Genomic DNA, 17,241 nt, shown 5'->3' with positions numbered 1-17,241 from the left:
GTTCCTGTCACAGTTCAGTGATAAAGAACCCAGCTATTATCCATGAGGACTCAGGTTTGATCCCTGGCCTTGCTCAGTGGGTTAAGGATCCAGCGTTGCTATGAGCTGTGACGTAGATTGCAGATGAGGCTCGGATCTGGCATCACTGTGGCTGTGGTGTAGGCCAGCAGCTACAGCTCCAATTCAGCCCCTAGCCTGGGAACTTCCATATGCCTCGGGTGCAGCTCTAAAAAAACAAAAACAAACATAAAAACCCCACATTCCTGTGGAAACAATGCAGTATCCAGCAACAGGCGAATGGATAAACACAACCTGCTTCATGTAGACAATGGAATATTATTCAGCCATTAAAAGTAATGAAGTTCAGGTTCATGCTACATGATGAACCTGGAAACATTACGTTCAGTGAAAGCCAAATACAAGAGGCTACATATCATGTGATTCTACTTCTAGGAAATACCTAGAACAGGCAAATAGATGAGAGGTTACCAGGGTCTGGAATAGGGAGTGATTGTTTACTGGGTACAGAATTCCCACTTGGGGTGATGAACAAGTTTTAGAAAGACAGCAGTGATGGCTACACCACCCTGTGAATGTCATGAATGCCACTGGATTGATTGTGCATTTTAAAAGGGCTAAAATGCTCTGTTGGGAGACCAGCAATTTCACAAGACTGCCCTAACCATTCTGTCTGCAGACCTGCTCTCATGTCCAGATCCCAGACTTGAGCTGCAAGCGCCTCCAGCTACCCTCACTCATTTCAGACAGGCCCCCCCCCCAGAGCCTCGATGCGGCTCTTGCCCATCGAGCCTGTTACTATCTGTCCTGAAGGTAGTGGTTTTTGTAAACGGACAGACTCCTTGGTTTGTCTCAGGTCTGAAGTCAAGAAGAGATTCTGTCAGCAACCAAGGACCTCAGGGTTCAGTCCCAAGCTCTTCCTCCAATTGCAGGCCTTGTTCCTGAACTTCCGTACAAAGGTACAGTTACACCCCCTCCCACAAGATTTTGTTAGTGTATTATGCTATGTTTAACACTGCACCCTTAAAACGCTGTCTGTATGTCTTTATTTCAAGAATCTGAACATAAGCATGGCCAGTGGCAGCACTGTTAGTGAAATTTTAAGTGTTAATAAAATAGTATAATGCCCCCCCCCAAATGGCTAAAATGGCAAATTTCATATTATGTATTTTTTACTGAAATTAAAACCCCACACCCCTCTTTCTGGGCCTGTGTGTTCCTGGTGAGTCAAACTGTCTAGCCCCAGCCCTCAGGGGAGGCAGACAAGGGCCCAGCAAACTTGGGGCATAGCCGTGTAGGCCGCTAGAACCGTGAGGCATGCATGGGCACTGGGAGGCGTGGGAAGGTGGCCCTGCAATGCTCCTGGAGGAAGTGGCCATGAGGGAGCCAAGCAGGCACTGAGTGCTCCCACCAAGGGGCTCCGGGCCGGCAGGTACCTGGTGGTAGTCTTCCATGTACTTCAGGTGGCTCTCCTCACAGATGAGCAGGTTCAGGTACTCCTTCCAATCTGCATGCACGGCCTCCATGTGAGCCTGCCAGGAGAAAGGAGTCAGACTGCTGCTGGCCACGTACCTGGGTCACCAAGGGAGGATGGCAGCATTCCAGACCAGAAGAGGGTAGAGGAGAGGGGCATCTGGCCTCTGCACAGGTGTGGCTCCCAGCCAGCTCTTTCCCAGGGGTGGGAGGAAGAAAGAGGGGAACGTGTTGAGGAGACAAGTAGGGCTGCTATGTACGGGTGCTCAGGTCATGCACTGCACAAGGGACAGGTAGTGGCTATGTCTGCTTTTAAAAAATTCTTGGAGTTCCCCTTGTGGCTCAGCGGGTTAAGAACTTGACGAGTATCCATGAGGATGCGAGTTTGACCCCTGCCCTCACTTGGTGGGTTAAAGGATCCAGCATTGCGATGAGCTGCGGTGTAGGTCGGCAGCTGTAGCTCCAATTTGACCCCTACCCGGGGAACTTCCATATGCCACAGGGGCAGCCCCCCCCCAAAAAAAAATTCTCACAAAGGCACTCCCCAAATTCATGTCTGCCAGAACTCAGAAAGTGACTTCATCTGGAAATAGGGTTTTTGCAGTTGTAATTGGTTAAGGATCTCAAGAGGAAATCTTCCTGGATTTAGGGTGGGCTTGAAAGAAGATGACACATGGTGAGAAGGCCTCATGAGGACACAGAAGCAGATGGAGGAGAAATCCAGCTCCAGTCTAAGGAAGGCCAGGCACGGCCAGCAGCCCCCAGGAGCAAGAAGGGAGACGAGGAAGGATGCACCCCCAGAGCCTCAGAGGGTACAAGCCTGCCCACACCTTGATTTCGAACATCTGGCCTCCAGAACCGCGAGAGAATAACATTCCATTGTTTAAAGCCACCCAAACCCTCTGAGAGAGAATGGCTACGTGGACGTGTGTGGCTGGGCCACTTTGTTGTACAGCAGGAATGATCACAGCCTTGGCAGTTAACTATACTTCAGTATAACTTAAAAAAAAAATACATAAACAAACCCATCTAGTTTGTGGTCATTTGTTACAGCAGAGATAAGAAGCTAATATAGCCCTCCCATGGGCTTCAGAAGTCTGGGAGGGCATCAAACGAATGAAAGGGGGCAGGGTCAGACAGAACAAGAGGAGACGGGAAAATGGAGAGGCAGATGGACAGGCGTACGCAGGAGGTTAGTCTCCCACCTTGGGGACTGCTCAAATGCAGGCAGCCCACAGCAGAGGCCACCCTGAGGCCAGCCTGGAAGAGGCGTCCCCTTCCAGGACTCACGCACCTCAATGGAGTTCCTCCCCGGGTGCTCGGCGGCAAGCAGCTGCTCCCCCTCGCTGTGAAGCTTGTTGATTCTCTCCTCTTTGGCTTCCAGGTTCCGGTTGATGAAATTCTGCAGCGGGGGCAGTGCAGGGGTTCAGCGCCCAGTCCGGCAGCCCGTGGCCCCCGTGCTCCAGAACCCAGCGCCTACCTCGTACTGGCGCCGGCGGCTGGGGTAGTCAAGGTTGCGGTCACTCCAGTCATACTGCATGCGGCCCTGCGCCTGCTGGTCCAGCCAGTACAGCTCGTTGGTGCAGCGCTGCATGTAGTCCTGCAGCGAGCTCAGGTGCTGCTGCCGCGCCTGCGATGCCGCCTGCAGGCAGGGTGAGGACGGGGCTGCAGCAGGCGGGGAAGAACCTCCCTGCTCACCCCCTGCCCAGCCCACCCCCACTACTAAACCCCTTCCCCCGCTCAGCAAATGTTTATTGAGCATCTACTGAGTGCTGGGCATGGCTCCGGGCACTGCAGACACTGCAGTGAGCAAAACAGATGAAACCCTTACGGAACTGGCATTTTTGAGAAGTCTGTTTACTCGTCTGCAAAATGGAGATAGTGACAGCTCTGAGCCCACAGGGCACTAAGCTTGGCATGCAGTTGGTGCTCAATAAACATCAACAGCTACGCCTCCACTTTTGCCTTTAACATGTCCTGGCACAAGGCGGATGGTGCCAAACTCCCGCAGGGCAGGGAGGCGGGGGAGGAGGAGGGATGTGTGCGTTCCACTCCGCAAACGGGAACAGCAGCGAACACGTACAGGGAGCCCGCTACGTGCCAGACTGTGCTTCTTCCACGTTAACTCACGCAGTCCTCATGCATGCTGTGAGCCAGCGACTTGAAGTAATATCGTTTTACAGAGGAGGAAACTGAGGCTCCCAGAGGCTAAGGAGTTCGCGCTCAAGGCCTCCACCAAAAGGAATGGAGGCAGCCTGGCTCCAGGGCCTCTGATGGCTACACTGTTACCGCCTCTGCATGTTCACGTCCACAGCAAGAAAGCATCTATGCGAGACGAGACGCTGCTGTCATGGTTTTTTAAAAAAAGAACATTCTTTAAAGATTTTGAAAGGGAAACAGAAAATGTTTGCTTATTAAGCACATGGCATCATACTTGGCATACAGTAGGTGCTCAATAAAGAATAAGACGCAAACAGCAACATTGTAAATCAACTATAATTTTTAAAATGCATAAAAAAGAACATATATAGGGAGTTCCCATCTTGGCTCAGCAGTTAACAAACCCGACTAGTATCTATGAGGACAGGGGTTCAATCCCTGGCATGGCTTGGTGGGTTAAGGATCCAGTGTTGCTGTGGCCAGCAGCTGTAGCTCCAATTCGATCCCTAGCCTGGGAACTTCCATATGCCGTGGGTATGGCCCTAAAAAGACAAAAAAAAAAAAAGAATGTATATATATATATGTGTGTGTGTGTGTCAGTGGCAGAAATGGGCACAATATTGTAAATTAACTACACTTTAATAATTTTAGAAAGCACACACAAAAAAGAAGCAAACAGTAGGATGGGGGTCCCTTGGGGTTTTGGGAGCACAAGGCAAGCAGGGGCGCCTCTCAGGTAGGGCTTGGGGTACTGTCTCTTCTGCCTTCAGCGCCCTCTGTCTGTTTGAAATGTTTACTGCACACGCTTCTGACCCCACAGCCAGGTGTCCTAAGCCCTCATCCCGTTCCCCAGGGCATCTCACCAGTAGCTTCTGGTACTTGGCCTGCAGTTCGCTGTTCGGCTCCTGGGGATGGAGCAGGGGGCCAGGGTTAGGGTGGGGGAACGGGTGTGAGCCTCTCATCCCGGCGGGGCCCTCCACCCCCATGCACACACCTTGCCCCCGTCCTTGGCCAGGTGGGGCCTGATGGCCTTGACCTCATTGTGGAAAATGTTATGCTGCTCCACCTGGTGGTCCACCAGCGGTAGGTCCGTCCCGAAGCTCTGGCTGCTCAGCTTGTCCTGGCCGGCAGGTGGAGGGACAGCACGGGGGGTGGGCTGGGGCTCAGGACTCGAAGCCCGCCGGGGAGGGGAAGTCTCTCGCTAAGGGCCACATCAGTGGCCAAGCTTCTCCATGGTGGAGATGGGCTGGCGAGGAAACAGGAAGGGCAGCAGCCAGCCCAAAATCTGGCCCCTGGCACCAGCCTGGCAGGACCCAAACGATCCCGGGAGGGCCCCAATCTCCACTACTTCTGCTGTGTGACCCTGGGCTAGGTGCTGCACCTCTCTGAGCCTTGCTCATGTCATGGACACAAATATTAAGAAACACTGAGAACATGACTCCCTCCCTGGCTGGACTGTGGCACCCCTTAAACAGTGGGGGTCTCCTGGCCCACGCATGCCCCCCACCAGCTTAAGCCCAGGCCATACCAGCTTTTCCTCCACCAGGGCCTCCCAGTTGACCTGTGGGTCCACCTCCTTCACCACCAGGCTGTAGATCTGTTTGTGTTTCCCGCGGAGGTTGGCCACACGCTCCTTCAGCTGACGGATGCTGAGCAGGGAGAGCGGCCACCCTGGTTAGCAGGGCTGGTTGGTGGGGGCACTGGCCTCTCCCTGAGATGGGACCTCCCACCCCAGCCCCCGGCCTCAGCTTTCTGCGCAGTGACCTGGAAAGTCAGGGTCACAGTGGCCTTGGGCTCCGGGCAGTCACTCCCACCCTGCTTCTGTGCACTTTGCTTCATCCTGCCTTCTCCTGCCAATGTTTCCTGAGGGCCTACTGTGTGCCCAAAACCACAGAAGCTTCCAGAAGAAACAGGCAGGTTTTTGGAGCCCACCATCCAAAAGGGCCATAGGGTGGTCTGGGCTGCGACAAGGACAGTGGTTCGTCCACATCTGAGTTGAGGGGAGAGCCACGCGTTTGGGAAGCCAGCTGGGCATCGGGCATGGGGAGAGTGTGTTCGCAAGCGTGGGGGTTGGGGGCTGTGGTCACACTATGACCAGAACAGGGGACACCAGCACCCTGAGCCCCAGCCTCCCTGACTGCAAAATGTCTGGTGTGTGCTAGACCCTCGACGAACCCTGACTGGGCTCCTGAATGCTGCGCGGGCTGCAGCCCCCTGCCCTGCCCTGAGCAGCACCCCCAGGACCCAAAATGGAGGGGACCTACTCCTCGGCGATCATGTCCCCCTGGGGGTGCTTCATTTGCTTGGCAATGGCCGCGTCCGCCTCCAGCACGTACAGAAGCTTCTCTGAGTCTGACACCTTCTGCAAGGCCACGTCCCGGTGCTCAGGCTGCCGGCCCTCCTGCAGCCGGGCCAGATCCTGTGAGAGTCACAAGAAAGGGCGGGGGGGGTGGGGACAGTGGGTGGGGACTCAGTGGGCACAGGACAGGAGGGGTGGGAGGAGGAGAGGGGCAGAGGAGGGGCTCCTCTGGCTCTGTCCTGTGCCTCCTTGTGGCAGCTTGGGCTGGGAAGGCAGCAGTGCAGAGCCTTGGCCCCGCCCAGCCCAGCCCAGGGGAGACCCCCCCCAGGAAGGCAGGTCAACAGATGAGCCGCAGAAGGGTGACTGCAAGTTCATACAAGCTGGTGTTACCAAGGGAACGCAGCAGAGGTGGAATGTGGGAGACTTGCTCCAGGGGTCAGTGAGGCCCTTCTGAGGCAGTGACACAGCCTAAGACTAAAGGAAGACTAGGAAGAGTGTCCTAGGCAGAGGGAACAGCCTGTGCAAAGGCCCTGCGGCAGGAAAGGACCTCTGTAATTGAGGCTGGAAGGAGGCATAGGGAGAAAGTGGGAGAAGGCACAGCGCACCTCACCTGTCCTTTTTTTTTTTTGCTATTTTAGGGCCCCACCTGCCTTACATGGAGGTTCCCAGACTAGGAGTCCAAGCAGAGCTGCAGCTTCCAGCCTACGCCATATTGTGGCCGCAGTTCCAATTTGACCCCTAGTCTGTGAACCTCATATGACATAGGTGCGGCCTTAAAAAGCAAAAAAAAGAAAGAAAGGAAAAGAAAAAAGAAGACGGAAGGGAAGAATGGCAAAAGGAAAAAGCGGAACGGCTTCCTCTCAGAGGAAGATAAGGTGTTTAGCCCACCCCACCCAGGTCGGTAGGGGGAGGGCTGAGGGCTGGGGGCACCCAGGGCCTGGAGGGCCTTGGAGTTGAGGCCCGAGTGTCACAAGGCCAGAGGCGCTGGGCCATTAGTGTGCCACGGCTGGGGCTGGCCAGTTAAAAATTGACAGCAACGACAGGAAATACAATGAAACATCATGGTCCTTGGCGTGGGGGGAATTTTATCCGTTCCATCATCACCCCGCTGATCTGAAGCTCTGCTGGGCAGTGATAGTGCCACAGATTAATTCTGCACAAGAGGGATGTCAATTAATCATTTCCTAATTCAGAGGCGCAGGTGCTGTGGGGGGGAGGCCAGCACCTCCCCGATGAGGGGGAGAGAGCACGGAGCGAGCCGCGTGGAGGGGAGGCGTTCAAGAGTCCACTGTCGGGCAAGACGGATCGATGAGGACCGGGGCTGCACAGTGGTTACCTCTGGGCAGGACGGACTGGGAAGGTCCCTGGGACATTTCTGGAAATGTGCTCCACCCTCACCCCAGGAACGGTGCTGGGGCGACTTACTGGTGCAGGAACGTGGGAGGGTGAACCCTTAACATCTGGATACTCTCCAGAGACCTTACATGTGTTTCACTTTAAAGTAAACAAAAATCAAGAGTTCCCTTCATGACTCTGCGGTAACAAACCCAACTAGTACCCATGAGGGCACGGGTTCGATCCCTGGCTCTGCTCAGTGGGTTAAGGATCCTGGCATTGCCATGCGCTGTGGTGAGGGTCATAGACGTGGCTCGGATCCAGCGTTGCTGTGGCCGTGCAGCTGTCCTGATTCGACCCCTACACTGGGAACTTCTGTATGCCATGGGTTTGGCTCTAAAAAGAAAGAGAAAAAAAATAATAATAATAAAGTAAAAAATATCGTAGGGACTGAATGACCCACAGGCTGATGGACAGATCTGTGATGAAGCCAGTCCAGCAGACGTCGCTGGCAGAATCTGGGCGGTGGGGACGTGGATGTTCTCTAATCCCTCCAACTTTAGCAGCGTTTAAAAAATAAGCTAGGGGAGTTCCCATCGTGGCGCAGTGGTTAACGAGTCCGACTAGGAACCATGAAGTTGCAGGTTCGATTCCTGGCCTTGCTCAGTGGGTTAAGGATCCGGCATGGCCGTGAGCTGTGGTGCAGATGTGGCTCGGATCCTGCGTTGCTGTGGCTCTGGCACAGGCTGGCGGCTACAGCTCTGATTCAACCCCTAGCCTGGGAACCTCTATATGCCGCAGGAGCAGGCGAGAAAAGGCAAAAAGACCAAAAAAAAAAAAAAAAAAATAAGATAGGGGAAAAAAAGAAAAAAAAAAAAAAGGGAGTTCCCATTGTGGCTCAGCAGTAACGATACCGACGAGGATCCATGGGGATGCAAGTTCGATCCCTCACTCAGAGGGTTAAGGATCTGGTGTTGTTGTGAGCTGCAGTATAGGTCGCAGACGCCGCTCAGTTCCTGCGTTGCTATGGCTGTGGTGAAGGCTGGCAGCTGCAGCTCCAATTTGACCCCTACCCTGAGAACTTCCATATGCCATGAGTGCAGCCCTAAAAAAAAATTAAGCTAGGAGTTTCCTGGCGGCACAGCAGGTTAAGGGCCTGGTGTTTTCACTGCTGTGGCTTGGGTTGCTGCTGTGTCACGAGTTCCATCCCTGGCCTAGGAACTTCCACACACTGTGGCTGCAGCCAAAGAAAAACCCAAAAAACAAACAAAAAATTAGAATAATTACAAAATGCTGATTAGTGGTTGTGGGGGGGCGGGGGGGGGGCGGGGTGAGACCGCTAATAGGCGCAGAGCTGGGATGACGAAGGGGCCTTGGAACCAGATAGAGGAGGTGGCCACACAACACTGTAAAGGTGCAAGGTGCCACAAAGTTGAACTTGAAAAAGTTAATTTTATCTTATGGGCATCTCACTTTTTAAACGAAAAACAAAAACAGGAAAATTCAAGAGAACTTTTGGGGCATATGATTAATAATGCTGTTTTCTTCGGAAAAAAGGAAGGAAGGAAGGAAGAGAAAAAGACAAAGATTAGCCCATGCGGTCTTCCAAGCGTGGTTCCTTTTTTCAAGTTTGTTCATTTGAAATAGAAAAAATAAAAGTTCAAAATCATCTTCCAAAAACACCCTTGTTACTTTAAGCAAATACAAGAGGGCTGGACCCTACACACACACACACACACACACACACATGAGAAGGTCAGAGAAACATGAGAACATTCATAGATGGTAGTTCTCTCTGGAATTATGCTCCATCTTTTTTTTTTTTTTCTTTTTCGGGGTACTCCTGCGGCATATGAAAGTTCCCAGGCTAGGGGTTGAATCAGAGCTACAGATGCCCGCTTACAGCACAGCCACAGCAATGCCAGATCCAAGCTGCGCTGCATCTGTGACCTATACCACAGCTCACAGCAATGTTGGATCCTTAACCCACTGAGCAAGGCCAGAGATTAAGCCCAAATCTTCATGGATACGACTCGGGCTCTTAACCCGCTGCAGCCACAATGGGAACGCCTGTGTTCCATCTTAATTTACTTAACTTGTTCTACTTGTTTATCAGCCCTGAAATGTTTGTAATAAACATAGATTATTTTTATTAGGAGGAAAAAAGGACACATCCCCAAAAGCTGTTTTCATTTAGGAAAATACACGCCACCGCAGCAGCCGCAAGAGAGGGGGCTCAAACATGACCAGAAGGGCTGGGTACCCGGGCAAGGGCACAGCCAGAGTGAAAGGAGCAGGCAGGACCAGCTAAGGCTGGAAAGGTGGGATCAGGGAGTGCAGGGAAGGGGTGGGGGCCTGGCAGGGAACAGAGGGGGCCTTCTTGCCTTTCCCACCCCCGTTTCTCACCCCCCACCCAGCTGTGCCATCCCCAGCCCACCCCTGTCCCTTAGGTCTCTGGGCTGCCTGTGGACTGGCCCTCAGGTGGGCGGCCACCTGGGCAGTCACAGCAAGCCTGGGGACAGCCCTGGGTCTGGCTGGACCTTGACCTGCCTCATGACCTGTCTACCCTCAGCCCCCTCCTCCTCTGGACCCACCTCTGTGTCACACCTAGAATGCAGATGAAATACAGACCAGCCAGTTACATGCAAATTTCAGATAAACTCTGGCTAATTTCATAGTATAAGTATATCCGAAGAAGTACATGGGACATACTTATACTCCCCAAATTTATTCGTGTTCTAAAATTCAACTTTAACTGGATAGCCTATATTTTTATTTGCTCAATCTGGCAACCCCACCTTTGGGAAGCCTCTGGGATTGACTCTATCACTGACACGCTCTTCTGGCTCTCTCTGAACCTTGGGTTCTCCAGCTACAAAAAAAGTGTAAACTCAAGAGTTCCCATGATGGTGCAGTGCAAACGAATCCGTCTAGGAACCATGAGGTTGAGGGTTCAATCCCTGGCCTCGCTCAGTGGGTTAAGGATCCAGTGTTGCTGTGAGCTGTGGTGTAGGTCCCAGACATGGCTTGGATCCTGCGTTGCTATGGCTGTGGTGTAGGCCAGCAGCTACAGCTCTCATTTGACCCCTAGCCTGGGAACCTCCGTGTGTCAACCGCACCAGGCTGGCGGAGGGTTCAAAGAGGAGGTGGTTCTCTCAGCAGCTCACGGGTGTGAGCACACGACTCCAGCGCTGCCCCCAGTGCAAAATCCCCAGGAGACGCTTCTGGCTCAGCCTGGTTGTCATCCCCAGGTAACAGGAGAGGAAACTAAGCACAGAGAGGGAAAGCGATGGGCCCAGCCTGCATCTGAGCAGCAGCAGCGGTGGGAGAAGTCAGGGTGGGGCTGTTGATAATGACATTGACAAGTTCCCATCGTGGTGCAGTGGAAACAAATCCGACCATGAACCATGAGGTAGCAGGTTCAATCCCTGGCCTTGCTCAGTGGGTTAAGGACCCGGTGTTGCCGAGAGCTGTGGTGTAGGTCGAAGATGTGGCTAGGATCCTGCGTTGCTGTGGCTGTGACAGATGTAGGCCGGCAGCTAGAACTCCAACTAGACCCCTAGCCTGGGAACCTCCATATGCCGCCAGTGCGGCCCTAAAAAGACAAAAAAAAAAAAAAAAAAAAGATGACATTGAGCTCTGCACCGCACAGCACAATCTCATCAAATCTTTACAGCAGCCCAGAACATGGGGATGCTCGCCCTTACCCTCTCAGAGGGCGTCACATGAACAGAGAGGTAAGGCGACCTGCCCAAAGTCACACAGTAAATGGCAAGGCTGGGATCCTAACAGGGCCCTGGCTCCTGAGACTGTGGGGAGACATCCTTCCAGATGAGGAGGCCCATGAGCTGCAGGACCTAGTGCCCGGGGTGGAGGAGCCGGTATTAATGCCGATACCGAAGGCGCTCTCAGCGTGTCTCTACCTGGCACTTTGGGGGCTGGATCATGTGGTGTTCTTTTCGGGTCATTCTGAGCACAGTAGGGTGAAGAGCACATCCCTGCCTCCGCCCCTGGAGGCCCAACCACCGCCCTCCCCGGGGAGGTTAAATAAGATCTCCAAGTCGCTCAGGGGCAGAACCATGGGGTCAGCTGGCATAGGGGGCACCGGGACGGGAGACAGGACTCACGCTCTGCATCTTGGCCTCCGTGTCCACGATGTTTCTCTCCACCTGGTCGGCATTCTTCTGCAGCTGCTCAATCAGCTCTGACAGCTCCTTGTTCGAGATGCTGCAGGCAGAGTTTGGGAGGTGGGCGAGGGCCAGGGCCAGGGCCAGTCCCCAGGAGCACCTGGCCTCCCAGGCTTGGAGGGGGAGCTGCCCAGGGAGTCTCAGATGGAGCCTGGCTGTCCCCTGCCCCCTACCCCACCCCCAGGGCGGTATCCCTGAAGCCACAGCAACCAGGCAGCACCTGGTCCCTACTCTGGCCATCACGCTCAGGCTTCTCTTTAATCATGTAGGCAGAGCACATGTTTTGGTTTTTTTTCCCTATATTTTTAATTTAGGCAAAATTCACCCACTTGAGTGTTTTCACAAGGTTGTATAACCGTCATTACTGTGTAATTTGAGAATGGTTTTATCACCCCCAAAAGGACCCCACACCCATTAGCCCTTATTTCCCAGTATCCCTCCCCCCAGCCCCTGGCAGCCACAAATATGCTTTATGTCTCTGGATTTGCCTATTCTGGATGTTTCATGGAAATGGGATTATACAATATGAGGTCTTTCCTTTTTAATTTCTTTCACTTAACACAGTATTTTTTGAGGGGAAAGCATGTTGTAACATGTGTCAGTGCTTCATTCCTTTTTATGGCTGCATAATATTCCACAGCATGGATATGCCACATTTCGTTTCTCTGGCCAACCACTGGAGGACATTTGGGTTGTTTCCACCTTTTAGCCATTACGGATCAGGCTGCTCTGAACATCTGGGTACAAGTTTTTGTGCAAGCACCCTTATTATGAAATATCTGATATTTTTCTTTCAATCTACTCACTATTTTTTGTTTGTTTGTTTGTTTTGTCTTTTTGCCTTTTCTAGGGCTGCTCCTGCGGCATATGGAGGTTCCCAGGCAAGGGGTAGAATTGGAGCTCTAGCTGCCGGCCTACACCACAGCCACAGCAACACAGGATCCGAGCCACATCTGCAACCTACACCACAGCTCTCGGCAATGCTGGATCCTTAACCCACTGAGCGAGGCCAGGGATCGAACCCTCAACCTCATGGTTCCTAGTCGGATTCATTTCCACTGTGCCATGACGGGAACTCCCCCACTTTTTACATTTACATAAACTTACTTTAAAAAGGGAACTTGCTCTCCCCACTGTAAACATAAAACAGAAGCCTTTGCTATAAATGGAGGCAAATGCCAAAATAAATTCCATAGAGGAGTTCCCTGGTGGCTCATCAGGTTAAGGATCTGGTGCTGTCCCTGCCCAGGAACTTTCCAAATACCTTGGGTGCGGCCAAAAGAGAAAAATCCCATGGAACTAAAAGGACAGCATTACGTTCCAGCTGCACACTCGGCGGCCTGCACACGTTGAGACCAAGCCCTGCCCTCTCCTGCTTCAAAGCAGAGCTTGGCATGCACCACAGCCAAGTTAGAGCTGTGCTGGCAGCAAGCTAAGACCCTCTCCTGGGTGTTCTCAGAATATCCGAGACACTTGAAATCCGAATGGTTTTCTCACTCAGTATTTCTGTGTCCTCTCTTGTCACATCTGTCCTGGCCCATGAAGTCACACCAGAGACCACTCCGGCAAACACGACTGTGGGAGGGAGGACCATGGCTTTGGACTCAGATGTGGGTTCCAGCTGCGTGACCTGGCCGAACTGCGGTCCCTCTCTGTGCCTTTGCTTCCCACTCTCAGATGGACAAAGGGCTGGGAACCCAGAAAGCCTCACAAAGGTTCCTAATTATAGTGGTTAAGGAGACTTACTGATCATTGTCAAGCTCCCACTTTGTTGCTGTTTCCTTTAAACAAAGAAAGAAACAAAGACCAGAGAGGGAAAGCAACTTGGCCAAGGTCACACAGCTAGTCAGCCAACCAGGCAGCCAGCTGCCAGTGGTGGTCAAGATGAGCGCAGAGTCCCCCAGTCTCCATCAAAGACCCTTTCATGCTGACTCCACAGTGGGGCCTAAGCAGCTCAGCTCAGCTCAGCTCTCAATAGTTTCATTCTGCCCACACTTATTAAGCACCTACTGTGTGCCAGGCCCAGCACCACACACAGACACAGCCTTGCCCTCTGAGAGCTCACCCCCAGACCAGGAGGAAATCAGCATTTACATAAACCATCACAAGACTGAGGCAGACATGACCAGGGAGCCTCCTGATCAGCTTGATGGGAATGGGGGTGGCCAACGAAGGCTTCCTGGAGGAGGTGATGGTGCCTGGGTTCTGAAGGATGAAGAGAAGCTGGGGTTTGTGGGCAGAAGGCTCCAATGAGGACAGGCCATGAAAGAAGCAGGTCCTGGGTGTGCCCCTTGGGGTGGGCCAGGGTGCGGTTCTTGACCCTCCTGTAGAGGGGGCTGCCAGCTCTTTGGAGTGGAATTCCTCAAATCAAGGCCTGGGAGCCAGCCACTGAGGCACGAAATATTCAAATTCCCAGGCACAAACCAGACCCTCTGAACCTAGATCTCCAGAGCTGGACCCACGAGGCCATGTTATTATTGCTATTGCTATTATTATTGCTATCAGGGGACCCTGAAACCCTGCAGTGTGGTGGGCAGAAACAGGGACAGCAGCAGAAGCTGTGAGGCTGGCCAACCATGTCCCAAACCCTGCCTGGGGGCCCGCTCTGTGCCAGGAGCTAGCAGGGGAGAGGGGAGGGCCTCAGGGAACAAGATCCAGACACGCACGGCCTCTCCAAAGTCAACCAAGGAGGCAGTCTTTCCCAAAGTGGGATCCCAAGAACCCTGGACCTGGCAATCCCTCCTGGACTGAAGGCTTTATCAGTCAAGGCAGTTAGGAAACCTAACCCCTTAATAACTTCATGAGCCAGTAAAGGCTCTGAGAAGTCCTGCAGGAGAGAAAGCTGGTATCCAGTGGAGGGTCCAGGAAGGCTCAGAAGGGGGGCTGTGGATGGGAGATCTGGGTCCGGAGGGGTAAGGCTGCCGCGCTGGGTGGGCAGACCGCATGGGGAATGCAGGCTCTTCTGCCCCTCAGCCCCATCCAGCCACTGACGTGGTGAGGGTGAGTCTCAACCCAAATATTTAGCCCATGATGCTGTGGGCCACCACTGGGAACCTGCGGTGTGGGCTAAGTGGGCGCCTTCATCCTTCTTGGGTCCAGCCCAGCCCCACCTCGGGGCATGGGGCCAGCTCCCAAACCAGCCCCCTCACCGTGCAGGGCAGGTTCAAGGAGAGTGCCTTCTGGGCCCCACCCTGGCCAATCCATTATTCCAGCTGAAGCCTGGCCCCAGAAGGGGACATGGATCAGGGGACAGCCAGCCCCAGAGACCTGGCACTCCTGGTGGAGAACAAACACAGTAGAGCTCAGGGGAAGCTTGTGGCCAGACCGGTGTGGATTCCAAGTTCTGCTGGGCTACTGACGGCTTGGACCATCCCAAGCAAGCCCTTGCTCTCAAGGGGTCTCAGTCTCCATCTGCTGACTGGGGATAACCAGAGTCACCGTGGCAATGGGAGCTTACCGCAAACACTTCGCCAGACATCAGACACATTCACAGGCACTGCCTCCACAGCATCCTCACCCTAAGTCTCTGGGGGAGGTTTGTGCACCCCTTTACAGAGGAGGAAACCAAGGCTCAGAGACGTCAAGACACTTGCCCAGGGTCACACAGCTTACATAGGAGGAAACCAAGGCTCAGAGAGGTCAAGACACTTGCCCAAGGTCACACAGCTTACATAGGAGGAAACCAAGGCTCAGAGATGTCAAGACACTTGCCCAGGGTCACACAGCTTACATAGGAGGAAACCAAGGCTCAGAGAGGTCAAGACACTTGCCCAAGGTCACACAGCTTACATAGGAGGAAACCAAGGCTCAGAGAGGTCAAGACACTTGCCCAAGGTCACACAGCTTACATGGGAGGAAACCAAGGCTCAGAGAGGTCAAGACACTTGCCCAAGGTCACACAGCTTACATGGGAGGAAACCAAGGCTCAGAGATGTCAAGACACTTGCCCAGGGTCACAGCGCTTGTGAATGGGAGTCAGGATGGTCTCCTCAGGCAGTCTCGCTCCAGAGGCTACATGACCAAACACCAGGCTACAGCTACCCAGGGGGGTGCTGGAAAAAAATTACATGAGCCAACACACAGCAACAACCACCATCAGTCACCATAATAATGTGAGCGCTGATGTACTGCGTACATGTCAGGCCCCTGCTACTTCTTCCTGCAGCCTCAGGTAATGCTGGCCAACGTGTAATCCTATTATTCCTCCCGCTCTGCTGATAGGAAAATCGAGGACCAAAGAGGTTCAGTAACTTCCCCAAAGTCAGAGTAATTCAATGTCAGAGCCAGAATTCCAACTTGGGCAGGTCCCAGAGGTCAGGCTGTTAACCACCCCATGTGACAATCCTGCTGGGCTCTCAGGACACCACAGGCACTCAACAGATTAGCTTAAAGGGCCCAGTGTCCCAAACCACACTGGGACACCACTTCTCACCCATGACGGTGCCTAGAAGCCACAAGACAGAGCAACTTCCGGCAAGGATGTGGCGAAGGAGAATGCTCACGCACACCGCCAGGGGGACCGGGTGGTACAGGGCTTTGGAAACCTGTTCTGAAAGCTTCTCAGAAAGTTAAACATATTAGAGTTCCTGTCGTGGCTCAGTGGTTAATGAACCTGACTAATATCCATGAGGATGCAGATTCGATCCCTGGCCTCACTCAGGGGGTTAAGGATCCGGCGTTGCAGTAAGCTGTGGTGTGAGTCGCAGATGCGGCTCTGATCTGGCGTTGCTGTGGTGTAGGCCGGCGGCTACAGGTCTGATTTCAACCCCTAGCCTGGGAACCTCCATATGCAAAGGGGGCGGCCCTAAAAAGACAAAAAAAAGTTAAACATAAAGCTGCCCAGGATGCAGCAATTCTACTTCTTGATACCCACCCGAGGGAAATGAACAGAGGTCCACACAGGACCCCCGCATCCAGATGTTCACAGCAGCACTATTTACAACAGGCAAAAAGAGGCAACCACATGGGAGTTCCTGTCGTGGCTCAGTGGTTAACGAATCCGACTAGAAACCATGCAGTCGCAGGTTCGATCCCTGGCCTTGCTCAGTGGGTTAAGGATCCGGCATTGCCGTAAGCTGTGGTGTAGGTCGCAGACACAGCTTGGATCCCGCATTGCTGTGGCTCTGGTGGAGGCCGGCAGCTGTCGCTCCAATTCTACCCCTTGCCTGGGAACCTCCACATGCTGCGAGAGCGGCCCAAGAAATGGCAAAAAGACAAAAAAAAAAAAAAGGCAACCACAGATGTCAACAAAGGAGTGGGTGATTGAGAGGGGAACTATCCATACAGGGGAATATGGTTCAGGAGTTCCCACTGCAGCTCAGCGCATTGAGAACCCAGGGTAGTCTCCGTGAGGATGCGGGTTCCACCCCTGGCCTCATTCAGTGGGTTAAGGATCTGGCATTGCCACAAGCTGTGGCATAGGTGGCAGATGTGGCCCAGATCCCATGTTGCCGTGGCTGGAGCATAGGCCTGTCACTGCAGCTCTAATTCGACTCCTCACCTAGAACATCCATGGGCCCCAAGAGTGGCCATGAAAACCAAAAAAAATTTTTTTAATTAATTAAAAAACGATAGAATATAATTCAGCCCAAAAAAGGAATGAAGATCACACTAACGTATGGCGAGGAGTTCCCGTCGTGGCTCAGCATAACCGAGTCTGACTAGTATCCAGCAGGACGCAGGTTCGATCGCTGGCCTCGCTCAGTGGGTTAAGGATCTGGTGTTGCCTCGAGCTGTGTTGTGGGTTGCAGACGTGGCTCAGAACCCGCA

The 17,241-nt window shown here is 53.2% G+C and overlaps 1 protein-coding gene across 2 annotated transcripts in view; it reads right to left on the bottom strand.

The window, feature by feature from the left end:
• Window positions 1–17,241, bottom strand: part of PPL (periplakin) — a 50,622-nt gene that overhangs the window by 14,589 nt on the left and 18,792 nt on the right. For both annotated transcript variants that reach the window (XM_047780572.1, XM_047780573.1), the window contains exons 2-9: window positions 11,413–11,512; window positions 5,916–6,070; window positions 5,180–5,300; window positions 4,646–4,771; window positions 4,515–4,556; window positions 2,972–3,133; window positions 2,786–2,893; window positions 1,455–1,550 (exon numbers count right to left, since the gene is read on the bottom strand). In XM_047780572.1, the coding sequence (XP_047636528.1) occupies window positions 1,455–1,550; window positions 2,786–2,893; window positions 2,972–3,133; window positions 4,515–4,556; window positions 4,646–4,771; window positions 5,180–5,300; window positions 5,916–6,070; window positions 11,413–11,512 (910 nt within the window). The remainder of the gene's footprint in view (window positions 1–1,454; window positions 1,551–2,785; window positions 2,894–2,971; window positions 3,134–4,514; window positions 4,557–4,645; window positions 4,772–5,179; window positions 5,301–5,915; window positions 6,071–11,412; window positions 11,513–17,241) is intronic.

This window comes from Phacochoerus africanus, chromosome 5 (genome assembly GCF_016906955.1).
Source record: "Phacochoerus africanus isolate WHEZ1 chromosome 5, ROS_Pafr_v1, whole genome shotgun sequence".
NCBI lineage: Eukaryota > Metazoa > Chordata > Mammalia > Artiodactyla > Suidae > Phacochoerus > Phacochoerus africanus.
This window is presented reverse-complemented; position numbering and strand designations above follow the sequence as displayed.